The sequence below is a fragment of the Echinops telfairi genome, unplaced genomic scaffold (genome assembly GCF_000313985.2).
Source record: "Echinops telfairi isolate 266 unplaced genomic scaffold, ASM31398v2 ScPeMD7_2291;HRSCAF=2852, whole genome shotgun sequence".
NCBI lineage: Eukaryota > Metazoa > Chordata > Mammalia > Afrosoricida > Tenrecidae > Echinops > Echinops telfairi.
In genome coordinates, this window is record NW_022106189.1 from 39,055,933 (window position 1) to 39,070,206 (window position 14,274).

General features: G+C 49.3%; 1 protein-coding gene across 1 annotated transcript in view; it reads right to left on the bottom strand.

Moving 5' to 3' along the window:
- Positions 1-14,274, bottom strand: part of ADAMTS18 (ADAM metallopeptidase with thrombospondin type 1 motif 18) — a 142,997-nt gene that overhangs the window by 124,104 nt on the left and 4,619 nt on the right. Inside the window, exon 3 of the mRNA XM_045293929.1 lies at positions 13,115-13,437. Within this exon, the coding sequence (XP_045149864.1) occupies positions 13,115-13,437 (323 nt within the window). The remainder of the gene's footprint in view (positions 1-13,114; positions 13,438-14,274) is intronic.

Consider the following 14,274-nt stretch of genomic DNA (forward strand, 5'->3'; position numbering starts at 1 on the left):
GGACCAGTGCTAAGAGTGGTGATATGGGAGGGTGGAGGGAGGGTGCGGTGGAAAAGGGGAAACTGATGACAAGGATCTACATATAACCTCCTCCATGGGGGACAGAGAATAGTAAAGTGGATTTAGGGAGACACTGGACGGTGTAAGATATGACAAAATAATAATTTATAAATTATCAAGGGTTCATGAAGGAGGGGGAAAAATGAGGAGCTGATGCCAAGGGCTCAAGTGGAGAGCAAATGTTTTGAGAATGATGAGGGCAACGAATGTACAAATGTGCTTGACACAATTGATGTTTGTATGGATTGTGGTAAGAGTTGTATGAGCCCCCAGTAAAATGATTGAAAAAAGAACAGCGGTTCTTGACCTTCCTAATGCCGCAACCGTTTCATACAGCTCCTCACGTGGTGGTGACCCCCAACCATAAAATTATTTTCATTGCTACTTCTTCACTGTCATTTTGTTACTGTTATGAATCGGGTGGCCCCAGTGAAAGGGTCATTCTACCCCCGAAGGGTCACAACCCACAGGTTGAGAACCGCTGCTTTAGAGTGTTTCCTGGCTTCAGGTCCTCTGCGGTCATTACTGGCAGACAGGACAGGGTGCAGGGCAACGAGACATCTGACAGATGGAGCAGAGGATCCACAAGATAGATAAGGCACCCAAGTGCAAATATTGACAGTGCTGAAGGCGGTGCTCCCAGGGCAGTTGTCAGCACCCCCAATAAAGGTTGATTCATGAGGCCACTGGGCAGCCTGTCTATTACCTCCACCCGTAGGGCCCTCAGGCGGAGGCCCGTGTTGTGTGGGGACTGTGAGCGCTTCACAGAAAAGTGCTCATGACTAGTTCCTTGCCCACGGCTCCGGGTTTCAGTAGAAAGTGATGGAAACTGCTGCTAAACGGGCTGAACACCAGAGGACCTGGCGTGGTTTCTATGAATGAAAAGCATAAAGTTCTTTAACGTCAGGCACAAGTGGGCACAGGGGCTCAGACGATGCCCTCAGGCCTGTGATGAGCCTAGTTCAGGTAATAAGCCAGTGGCCAGCATACGCCCCACCCTTCGGCATGAACGACGTGTCACGTCTGAATCAGCCACTGCGGTCAAGGAGGGCTGGTGGTTGGGCTGGTTACCCTGGAGAACACGGCACCTCTACCCATGGATGAAGCGGACAGGGGAAGATGTGGTTTTACCAAAGGTGGGGAAAAATCGAGCATTTAGGAACTGCTTATTAATCATTATTTTTGTATGCTTCTATGGCCACTAGAAATTGATTTTTGTATTTCCATAATCCAATATGGTAGTAAGGTATGCAACAGAATAAATGTGTTGGGTTAAGAGGACAAAAGGATGGATGGATGGATGGATGGATGGAAGAAAGAGAAGAAAAGGAATGAAGGACGGTCTCAAACCAAACTAAACTTACCGCTATCAAGTCAATTCTAACTTATAGCGACCCTACAGGACAGGGTAGAATTGCCTCTGTGGGTTTCCCAGACTGCAACTCTTCCCAGGGACAGAAAAACTTGTCTAACTCCCAAGGAGTGGCTGGTGGTTTCAAATTGCTCACCCTGTGGTGAGCAGCCCAACGTGTAACCGCTGCGCCACCAGGGCTCCGGAGGAAGGTGTAGAGGCTAGTTCACGACAGCTGGAAGACAAGGGGTCGAGTAATTTAAAGGGGGCTGCTGCTAATTCTGTAAATATGCGAGGGGGCTTCAAACATTGGTGGACAAATGGGACTAAATGATAATGGAAATCTTATAGAATACATGTGACTGACATCACTGCCACTTACATAATACATGTGACAATACTGCCACTCTTAGCTGAGGAGTCCGTTCCAGACAGGAATGATCAGAGAGGGGCTGAGAGCATGAGGTCGCTGGTGCCCATGCCAATGAAAATTGAGCCCCTTGGCTCCTGAACCCCAGCAGGGATTTGCAAGTAATACATGGGAAATGGTACACACGTGGTACCCCCAAATTCGAATTTGCCTCGTACCAGCTTCCCCGGCTGACAGACCCACTCCTGAGCCACATAGAAAACTCCTTATTTCATTCCCAGAACTACCTGTGCCCTGCTCACAAAGGTCAAGAGAATATAGAGGGCATTTAGCTTTGATGGAAGGCCAACGGCAAACCCCAAAATAAAATCCACGTTTGCGTGCGGCATCAGGAGTGAGGGGCCCCCTCCCTCGTTCGGACGCAAAGGTAGATTTGGCTATAAATATATCTTTGTTTCTTCAGAGATTCGGTTATTTCCAGCAGTCTGGGGTGAGTGGCTGTGAAATCCGAAAACAAACACACAGCTTGTAAAACTGTTCCAGGTGTGTCTTCTCCTTCCATCCCAACTACCCACTGCCCCACGCGCCACAGGGGGCTCCGGAAAGGATGGTGCAGCCTCTGAAATCTATGCTCAGTGACACTGAAATCGAAGATGTCTACACTTGAGGGGGTGGATGGGCGGGGGCAAAGACGAGACAATGAACGGCATGATTGCATTTCTATTATACAGAAGCCAGTTTGGGACTCCTGCTGCTCCACCTGCTGCTCCACCTGCTGCTCCGTGCGCAGAGGGGATTGTGCACCACCCCCCAGGGACATACGACAGTATCTGGAGTCACTCTGGGTTGACACAACAAGGGGGACGGGACGGGCAGTGTTGGTATCTTGTTGGTAGAGATCAGGGATGCTGCTAAATGCCCCAACATGCACGGGGTAGCTCCTCACAACAAAGAAGGGCTTCCCCCAAATGCCAAGAGCCTGGTCCAATGTTGGGGAGCTGGAAGCCCTGCACCGGATGGACACCAGATTTTACAAGGCTGACTTGGCCACAATGTTGCCTCCCAAGAACTGCAAAGCCATCGGGAGAGGGAAACCCAGTTGGGTATCTGAGTTCCGTTCAGGCAGCAAAGAGCAACAGGCATCCCCCCGCTGGCAAGGTTTACCTGTGCTAAATAAAATCCTAAAGCTGCTCCCCCTCCCCCGAATGCCCACAGGGCACCCTGTGTCAAATGCACCCATTTGCTACGGCACTGAGCTTCCATAGAAACCGGCTGCTTCTCCTCAAACCCAGTCTCACCTGTTCCATCGGGTGGGATTGAGGGGGCGGGGGTGGAGGGAGTGGGGGTGGTGTTTGGTGGCAGGCAACTAAAGCAGATTCTGAAACAGAACTGACCCAGTATGCTCGACCACCTACTGGAGTGTGCGCACTATGAAAACGCCCCCATTCCCCATAGTGTTCCATAATCGCTTCCATCGGCACCATCTTCTATGTTAATGCGCACATCCGTTGCATCATCTTCTCTTTGCTTGCAAACATGGTAGCTTGATTGCTTTCACCGAGAGGTCCCTGGGCTCAGTGTGACTCAACAGTCTGCTGAGGGTTTCCCAAGACCAATGACAGGCGGTGCATTCCTTTCTGCAGGCTCCAGCCTCCTAGGCAGGTGGCTGGCAGCAGTCAGCGCCTGGTGGCTCAAGGACTGGAGTCCCCACTTCCTTGCTGGCTCTCAACTAGTAGCTGCCTGCCTTCCTGGCCACATGGTCCCTTCCATTGTCAAAGCCAACAGTCCACATCCCTTGAGCTATGAGTCTCTCTGATTTCCCCTGAGATCTCTGCTCACAGGAGTAGATCAGACCACCTGGAAAAAATCTCCCTGCTTTAGGAGGCCAAGGAACCCTGGTGGCGTGGTGGTACACGCATTAAGCTACTGGCCACAAGGTCAGTGGTTTGAACCCAGAAAGAGGAGTCCATCTGCTTCGATAAAGGAAGCTCGAAGGGGCAATTCTCCTCTGCTGTGAATTCAAGTCACCTCGATGGCAGCGAGTTTGGTTTCAAGAGCTGATAAGGCTCTCTGACGTGGAGCTTCGCTTCATTGTCTCTGTGAACGGCCCGCACCAGCAGGCAGATTCCTGTTTGCTGAGTTAGTTACCTGGGACCAGGTGTGTGTGTCCCCAGGGTCATTGACACAAAGACAAACAGACCCTAAGATCTCAGGGTTCTGTCTGCCCTGATTCTTATACGTTTTCCTCTTATTTTCAGACTTTCATTTTATTTCTTTATTTTCGTCTCCGTTTTGCAGGTAAGGAAACTCGATGCTCAGAGAGCTTAATAATTCCTCACATCCACATCGGGGTGGTGGGGACGCAGGACGAGGTGCTCTGTGTCCTTGTTGCAGCCTCTTGCAGCTCTAAAATGATCTTTAAAATGTGCCTTTACTGCAGTGCATTCCCAAAGATGACCCAAAGAGCAAGCGAGTGCGTTTTTAACATACCATCCCACCTTCCTAGACAATGGGAGTAAGGCGTTGCTAAGAAGATCGTATCTCTGAGTCCCCTGATATTGATCTAGACCAGGGGTTCTCAGTCTGGCTGTGCATTAGAACCACCTGGAGAGTCTTAAAAGGACACAGATGGCCCCCTCCCCAGACATTCTACTTTAATGGGTCTGGGAGTAGGGGTGGGCATGCACGGTGTTTTTTTTAGAAAGCTCCCTGTGCCTAGCACTGCCCATCTGGATCTACTTTCTCAATGCAGATGACAGTGCTGAGTTGTCCTTTTAAATGGAGATCAATAAACAGAGAATCAATAAAGTCAGCATACCTTTAGCTAGACTGACAAACGAGGGCATGGAGGAAGGCGGGGCGAGCACTAACATCAAGAGAGAAAGACAGGTGGAGACATCACAACCGACCCAATAGAACGAAAAGGGATTAAAACGGAATACTGTAAACAGGAGCCCTGGTGGCATAGTGAATCCCATGTAGGGCTGCTAACAGCAAGATCAACAGTTCAAAACCATCAACCGCTTCCGAGGGAGGGAGAGGAGGGAAGCTTTCCGTTCATGTAAAGATTCACTGCCTTGGAAACCCAAAGTGAGGCCTTCTATCCTCCCCACAGAGCGGTTGTGAGTCAGAACTGACTCCGTGACAGTGAGTGCAAGTTCACGGACAACAGTACATGCACAGACTGGACAGTGGTGAGGACATTAACAAATGCCTGGAAACCCAATTTACCACCACCAACGACAGCAGAACACTGAAACCGGAGATGGGAATCTGCATTAACACACAAAAGGACATTCTTGAAAAGAACGAAATGCTTGTTACTTCGGCACATCTGACTAGGCAGGAAGGACCCGAAGGTAAGGTAGAAAAGCATCCTCTAAGTCTGAGGATCCCTTTCAGCACAATTCCTCCATGCCTGAGCTTCACAGCACAGACCCAGCCTCAACCATCAAGGCTACAAACCCAAAGACAAAAACCAATGTGTTTGCACCGTACCCAAGAGAAAACATCATTGTCTCACTCTTCATTTGCCGCCTGGAATAAGTGACAGGTGATGTATGTCAGGGGCTCGGGGGCTGTAACATCACAGGATGAACCCGTGGTCGACTCTGAGAGGCAGTAGGCCACGGGAGGATGTGGGGGTTAAGATTAGCTCCTCTAACTAGTTCACTCCATCTCTTTCAAATGCCGCCTCTCAGACAAGGGTATGTGCCCAGAGCTGGCTCATCATAAATTAGTGATGTGTGCTCCATAATTTATATTAGAAAGCGTGCCCCCTTGAGGTGCGGGGCTAATAAAGGCAGACAAAATATTCCACTGCCCAGGCAGCATGAATAAACAATCAAAAGAAGTCAGTGGAAAATAAAACCCTTAGAAGCATCAAAGGGTCTCACCTTCCTGAGGTACACGGGCCCTCTGGCCAGTCTCCCGCCTGTTTGGAGGGTGTCGCCCCTACAGCTGGGCAGAGAGCAAGGCTTGTGCAAGGAGGCACCGAGGAAGTCCAGACAAAAGTTTCCAGTGCTGTAAACACAGCTGTCGTTAGGCCTTTTGGACTTCGGGGATGGTGCAACCAACCGAAAGGGTGACAGTTCTAACCCACCAGTCGCTCTGTGGGAGAACAGAAGAGGCTCTTTGCTCCTGGGCAGCTGGACAACTTTGGAAGGGTTGCTTTGGGTCAACACAGACTCAATGGCAGTGAGTATTCTGGTTTGATTTTTTGGTTCTTTTTTTTTAGTTTTGGCTTACTTTCTCTTAAGATATTTAGAGCCAAGGGTGGGAAATTAAGCCGATTTTACCAACACATGAAAGAAAGGGCTTCCCAAAGGTGGGGAAACAACTGGAATGGAAAGATCATGGACTTCTTTCGAACTGAAGACTCCTGGAAGGCGGTCCCTGTACACGCACTCCAGTAAAGAGCGGTTCTTCGAAGCCCCTGCCACAGGCTCATGGAGACAAGGAAGAAATGAGTTCTGGGTGACTCGCCCTATAGTGTCACCAAGGTCATGATAGTGCTACCTACTGGGTAGAGACTGACAGCATCAAGGAGCCCTGGGGCACAGCGGCTGAGCATCTGATGGCGACGCCAAAGGTTCACAATTCAAACCCACCAGAGCTCAGTGCGAGAAAGATTTGGTATGATTTGTTTCTATAAGAGTTACAGACATGGAAAAGCTATGGGGCAGCTCAACTCTGTCCCATGGGGTTATGAGTCTGAATTAACTCGAGGGCACCCAAGAACGGTGACAAAGATATCTCTGGTCTTGGCACCTCAACTGTCCACAAAGCTGGTATCAGTGTGACCCTTCCTCCCCCTCCAAATTGGCATGCAATGATGAAGAGCCATATAAAAATGTCCTAACAATATAGTTAAAAATACTGGAAGCAAATATAATCATCGGAAGGGAAACAAATATGTGGCAGTTCAAAGACTAGAATAAGGAAGGCATTCCAATAAATATTCTTTTCAAACACTCCCACTCTCCCCAACCAACCACTAACCAGGCTTCAGGGAAAGAACTGTTTCCTTCAACATATCTATACTTTAAACATGTGCACTCACGCACAACAACAAAAACCAAACTCACTGCTTAGCTGATTCCAACTCATAGCAACATTTGAAGACAGAGTAGAATGGTTCAAAGAAGGTTTTCCAGGGCTGCAAATCATCACGGAAGCAGACTGCCCCATTGTTCTCAGAAGGGCTGCTGGTGGGTTCGAACCACCAGCCTTTCGGTTAGCTGCTGTGTGCTGAACCATTGTGCTACTTAGGTTCATTCAATAATTACTCACCATTATTATCACTTAGGTTAAAACTCTTTCTTGCTTGTGGGTGGTAAGAGGACTTGGTAATATAGGCTCATGCCAGGCATGTTACCAAGCCTCACGCTGGGAGAGCTGCAGTAATGGTAATTACTACCATATAATTAGCATTGCCACCAGTAAATATCACTATGTGCCCAAGCACTAATTTAAGTAACAGCCAGCCAGCACTTTTCTTCCAATTGAGGATTTCTTTCCATTGAGAATTCTACCAAGATCCTCACGTCAACAACAGAGAAAGCGAGGCACAGAGATGGGAAGTAATTTGATTAGGTCACAATGCAAAGTTCAAAGATTCCTTCTTCTGGCCGTCCACAGCAGTCAATATTCTGCATCTACGCCTTGATTCAAATGCATCGATCCGTCTTCCCTCTTCCTTGTTCGGCTTTCACTTGCCTATCAGGCAACTGATTAGAACCTGGCGTGGTCAGGTGGGCCTTCCTCCGCAATGTGACAGCCGCCTCCACCTGGCCTTCATCTCCTGGGGACCCAGCTCTTTGAAAAGAGCTAGGTCCCCCCTGCCCGCCCCTGCCCCCACCACCTGCTTGCTTTCTCTACTTGTTTTCTTTCTTCTTTCTTTAAAGAGTTTGGCCTGGTCTCTGCTAAATGCCTTGCCGGGAACCAAATAAGTTCCACCACAGACTGTCTGGAGAGGAGAAGGGGGGGTAGGGGGTGGGAAATAGACGTGCCTTTTTGCCCCGATGAATCAAGGAAGGGCCTAAGGAACCAGCTCCGGTTAAGTGGGTAACTCAAGCTGCATTAAAAAATCAAATGAAAAAGATGTCACGAAAAACCACCCAGCCTAGACCTTCACTTCCCACGATCCTCTTCTGAGAAAGAAGGGTGGCAAAGGGGTCCCTGTCATCCAGGAGACCCCTGCTGGCTGTCAAGGGTGCCCAGAGCAGTGAAGCCTGGTTTCTTTCTGCCTCAAGGTTCCAGTCACTGGACTCCGGGCCTTGAAGGGGACAGGCTTTCTAAAAGCCCTCAGCAGGTAGTGCCCAGCTTGCACAACTCAGTGCGCACCTTTGGGGTCACGAAGTGCTTCGGAAAGGGTAACCTCAAAGTGCCTCTTGGGCCCGTGGAAATGCAGTTGCTTCCAAAGCTCCTCTCTGGTCAATGACCAACCGGCAGACTGGAAAGCTACAATGGGGATGTGAAGGCAGCCAGCCATGCAGGAGAAAGGCCACTTGTGCTTTTGTTGTTGGGAACAAAGAAAAGAGGAATGGAAGGTAGCCCAGGGAGGGAACGGGAGGGGGGCTCCGAGGTGGCGGGCAGAAGGGGTTCTCCTAGCAGCCTTGGGCACAGTCAGTTCTGCGGGGGTCCTGACTGTGAGCCAAGGCTGGGCCTCTTCCTTACAGCAGAGAGGGAAGCAGTCTACTATCCCCACCAGCTGAAGGGCAGCTGTCTGGGGTAGCCCAGAACTAGGGGGGACAGCAGATAACTACAGGAGTGGCAGTTTCTCCATGTCCTTCCATCTGATCTGGCCAGGAAGCACGGAGCTTGGTTTCAGAGTTTCTTAAGTCAACTGCCTGACACGGGGTTATCAGATCCATCAGGTGGCAATAAAGTTCCGGTGATCTGAAGCCCAGAAAGCCCAGGTGATCTGAAATCGAGGGATTGCTGGTTTATTGTCAGCCATGGAACCTTGGTCCAGGGATTGACGGGTGGTGTGGGGGGGTTCATGAGGGTCAAAACCTCCCTTTTGGAGGAATGTGGCCAAATTAGTGTGAAAACTCCATCTCTCAGAGTTCCCTTGGGTGCATTAGCAAATGAAACCATATTTAAAACAACCACAAAACATCAGACCCACTGCCCCAGAGTCCATTTCCACGCAGGGACACCCTACACGACAGAGTGGAACTGCCCGATCAAATTTCCGAGGCTGTAATATTTATGGAAGCAGACTGGCACCATCTTTCTGAGTGGCTGGGGGGTTTGAACTGGCAACCTTTTCCAGGACCCCTTATGAAAGCAAAGGTCTGCTTCAACTTAATGGGTCACAAATTGATATGACCCTTGGTTCTGATTCCAGGGACATAAATCAGTGCATAAATGTTTCCCTGTCTCTTTTGGGGATCACGGCTTTTGTGGCTTTCTTGTCATTGCCAAATGATGACATGATCCTGTTTGGGTGGGTTGCTGGAATGGGGTAGTTTTCATGGGCAAGTAAATTAGAAAAATTCTAGGTTTAAGCAGAGACATTTCCGACTTAAGATGCTAATGCATGCCAGTGTCACGCTGTAGTGATTTACGTATTGCTCCAATCAAATCCAAGCTCCCTGCCAAGGAGTCAGTGCTGACTCATAGCGACCCCCTGTGGGCTCCCAAGACCAACCCCCTGTGGGCTCCCAAGACCGTAACTGGTGACAGGAGTGGAAAGCCCAGTCTTTCTCCCTCAGAGGTGCTCGTGGTTTCAAACTGATGACCATTCAGATTACAGCCCAAAGCGTAACCATTACGCCACCAGGGCTCCTCATACGTATTGCTGTGTCCCCATTATTTCGATCCCCAGCAGGAATGCCCCGGGTGGACAAGATTGAGTGGAGCTTCCAAACCAACAAACTAGGAAGGAAAGGTCTTTGATCTACTTCCAAGACTCAGTGAGGGAAAGCCTACGGATCCCAACAGATTGCTGACTGACTCAGGGCCAGGAGATGAACGTCCTCTGGAAGATGGGACACAGCAGTCACCACAATGACAATGGCCTGTCACTCGAGTCATGAAGATGGCACAGAACTGGACAACAGGTGTGTTCTGTGAGACGCAGGTTTCACATGCATACGAGCTGAGCAAATGGCATATGCAACTAACAACCACATGTCCATGGTCACCGAAAAGCTCTGAGAGGTAGTGTTTTGATATTGTTGATGACACCCTCCCCCATCCACTCAACGAACTCCTTGGACCCAGCTCCTATTGAATTACAGCGTGGTTCTTTACTAACGAGCAATCCCTACGTGCCCAACAGCCCCAAAGCCCTAGGGCCCCAAATGCAAATTTACACATATATCTCATCTAGCTGCTCCACTGAGGCTGTCTGCTCCGGTGAAGATTTATAGACCCCGAAAAACCTCTCCTGCGTTGCTATGTATCTGGGAGAGAGGATAGAAATCTCAGTCGTGTCGACCAAACCCAGGTCCGGGGTCAGCTATAGGACAGGCCATCATATCAGTTACTCATATGTAAGTTCACATGGAAGAGAATGAAAGCCGTCTGCAAGAACCAAAATGCAACCCATCATCATCTCCCTTGAATGTAAAGCTACACATCAAGAGGAGAGTTAATGCGTGGAACACTAATGACAGGGGACCTGATCCATTGTGGGATGACATCCTATAGGAAGAGAGCAAAGCTGTGGGTTGGATTTGGAGTGTGAGAATTTGAACCTGGGCTGTGTGCTCTTAACGACCATGGCATACACCACGAGGTAAACTAAGGCCCGACGGGTGCTGCTACAAGTCCTGCTGAAAAGGTTGATGTAGTTAGTTTATTGTGCCAACCTGGCTGATAAACACATGTGGGGTTAATTGAAGGGCGGAGAGATAAATGGCTCAGTGAGCCTCGCCTTTCTGGTTCTCATGTCTCTTGCTTTTCTGATGGTCCGACCAGGGTGCAGCTGCCTTGGCCAGTTCCCTGCTTCAGCTTGCAAGGCTCACTTCCTGCAAGACATCCCCAAGGAGAAGCCATATGGACCTACCTCGATGCAGCCCTAGGTGCTGGAGCAACCTTGTGGAGACCCCTGCAAGTGCTGAGATGCTTACACATTCACTGACTCGCCTTTCCTCCTGCAGTCGGCGTCATAGTGTGTGTTTTGTGAGATGGAGGAGGACTTTGTGGATTGTTATTGGATATATGGGTTAATTTTGGACTTGTGTTTTCTTGATGCCCATTTACCCTTTATATAAAACTCTCTCTTACACATATGAGTTTCTGTGGATTTGTTTCTCTAAAATACCAAGACCAACACAAACGTAAAATCCCAAACTCACTGCCATTTAATTGCTTCAGACTCATAGTGACCCTATTAGATGGGGTAAAATTGCCCCTTTGGGTTTCTGAGACTGAATCGTTACAGGATTTATGGGCTTTGAAAGTCTCATCTTTCTTCCTGGGAGTGGCTGCTGGGTTCAAACTGCTGACCTTGTGGTTAACAGCTGACTGCAAAACCCACTACACCCCCAGGGCTTGCTTCTGAGAACTTTAGGACAGGAAAATTTGTCTGAGAAAATGGCACACACACACAAAAAGCAAGAGATTTAAAGTAAATGCATGTGTGTCCATATTCAACTACATCGGCCATTATTGAGTCATAATTGATCCTTTTAATGGACCAAGCTTAGTTGAGAATTGTCCCATGTTTGAGTCACTCTGTACTTTGCCTTGTCAAGCCATGGGATTTTCAAGTCCCTCATCTGCCTTAAAAGCTGGGTCCTGAGTAAGAACAACGGAGAAAGAATTGATGCTTTTGTATTGGGGTGTTGGTGAAGAATACGGAAGTTATCGTGGACCAGGAGAGAAGAGAACAAATCTGTCCTGGAAAAAGGACAGCCTGAATTGTCCCCTAGAGGCTGTGGAGGCCTCATCTCACAGACTTGGGACATGTCATCAGGAGGGACCAGTCCCTGGAGAAGGGCACTAACCACTATGGCATATACCACGTGTGCAGAAGATCCGTGAAAAAGAAGAGAAGCTTCCACGAGACGGACCGACACAGCGGCCACAACAAATGGGCATGAACATAGCGTTCAATGATGGCGAGGCTGACGCCAGACTGGACAGTGTTGGGTTCTGGCCGACCAATGGGTCTATATGAGTTGAAGAACCAATTCTACAGATACTTAACCTACCGATCACCACCACCAGCGAAGGATAGCATGGCTCTGGTTCTGCTGAAAGGCTTTAGGTTAAATAGGAGGTCACAATACAAAGATAAATGTCAAAAGAACATACAACTGCACATTCAACCGGCACCAAGCATGAGGGGTAGTAGAAACATCTGGGGTGGGATACTGCTGATGGCTGAGTAGCAGGAAGGACTTAATTAATGCTACTGAGGTCTATGCATAAGGAATCTGGAGATGGTAGATGTTTTGTCGCAGATATATTTTACCATCATGAAAAAGGAGAGTTCTGATTTCTGATCCACCTGCATGGAAGCCAATGTCTGTCTGTCTGTCTGTCTGTCTGTCTGTCTGTCTCTCTCTCTCTCTGTAGCTGGACTTGAATGCACATCACTAGGCCCACATTCAGTTTCCTTTCATCAAAGCATCACCCCCTTGTGTCTGTGGATGCATGGCATGTCTCCACCGCTCACTGAGATCAGCCACACGTGGCGCGCACTGGCTCCTTTATTTGACCCGATCCTGGCAGAAGCCACCAACATTCTCTGCCTGGTGTTCGACAGATGAGGATGCCAGAGAGGAAAGCGCCCTTGTCCCTCAAGCAGTTGGTAAGTGCCTGGAGTCTGTGGAGGGAGACCTCCATGAATCCCACCAGCCCTTGAACACGTCACACCATTCGACCAGGGCATCTTGCTACACGAACAGATTCATGACAACAAAAAAAGACTCCCCCACTTCTGGTAAAATGAAGGTTGGGCTCAACAGGGCTGCTGAACACCCTTTGGGATTAAAAGACAGTTTTCCGCACGCCAAGGCATGCGCAGGCACGCAGCCTGTGAGGTTTATATAAGACTTCGCTGAGCGAATGGCATCCATCAAACTAATTTCCCCGGGAATCATCTCAAACACGAAGAGAATGAAAAGGCCCAGACCATTAAACATCAAAAGCGGGGTTTAAATGCTAATTAACATCCTATTATATTTTCTCTCTTTCTTTTTTCTGGAAGCAGATTAGATTAATTCAATTGAGGATATCAGACGGAGCCGAGCCGGCAGCACGGATGTGTCAAGTTTGCTAGCAGAGCATTTGATATTGCAGACAGCTGTTCATTCCAGTTACACAAAACACACGGAAGGGGGAGTCGGGCTCAGGAGGCAGGCGCAACTTACCAAGCCGGCACAGGTCGACAGGGCGACAGAGGAGGAGCTGTCATCTCTGATAAATCCCTGATAGAAACATTGCCGCACAGCGGCGGTGGGGACGTGGTCCTCGGAAGCGCCGTCCTTCCCCAGCACCTGGACACTGAAGTGACTGCTGAGCATGGCCGAGGGCTTCAGCTCCAAGTGGAGCTCCTGTCCAAATGCTGAAAATCGGTAGTGCAGCCGGCTCCTGGCACTCAGTGCTGCTCGTTTCCGACGGCTGCCGTGAGAGATGTCGTGTGAAACGTACGATCCGCCCTCATCCACTTCCACTGGGGTGACAAAGACGTAATCTGTAAGGGGATGAGCAGAGCCGTCAGCACCGAGAGCCGACAATGCCCACTGGCAGCTCTCCAGCAGGCTGGCAAAGAGTTGGGTGCCCGCAGCTCAGACACCTTCCTGCCCAAGGTTCAGTATCACCCAGAGGATCTGCTTACGGAAACCACAGGGCAGGCCCCAATGGTCACCGATTTTGAGACCATTTGTGGGGAAAACGTCAGGGTGCTTCCAAGAGTTCATGAAAAACTGGAATGAAAAAACGATGTGGTTGGGTTGGTTTAGGGTTTTTTCCATGAACTTTTTGAAGCCTCCCTCTTCTTAACCGCAGAGCCATTCATACGTGACCACTGGCGTTGGGGGAGGCACAGAGCATGGAATTTGTCTTCAAGGAGATGAACAGAGGCAAATCATCATGTTTACCTTGAATCAGGGGTTCCTTTTATTGTTGGGGGGTAGTTTACATGTCAGAGGGGCAGCTCTGGGTGTGGGGCAACTTGAGATGATGTTTTGGGCAATGAAGTGGCAGCAGTGCTACACTGACATTCTGATTGTTGCAGGATAATAAAGTCCAAGACTCGGGCGGCCCTGATTCAGGGATGATCTTCTTTAATTGGAAGCCTAAAACAGCCTGCCTCCACCCAGGCACGACTGTCTGAAAGTGTGCAAACACACTGATGCAGGAGTGTCAGGCCAGGGATACTGAACAGATGAGTCTACACATACTTTCCCCACGGCTCCCTGACCCAACGTGCCACGAGGACTCCCTCACTGCTCCAGAGAGCAGGGCTCAATGCTAACATGTGCTCAGGTAGAGTCGGAACACAACCTGCTCTTTAAAAGGCTTGGCCAGC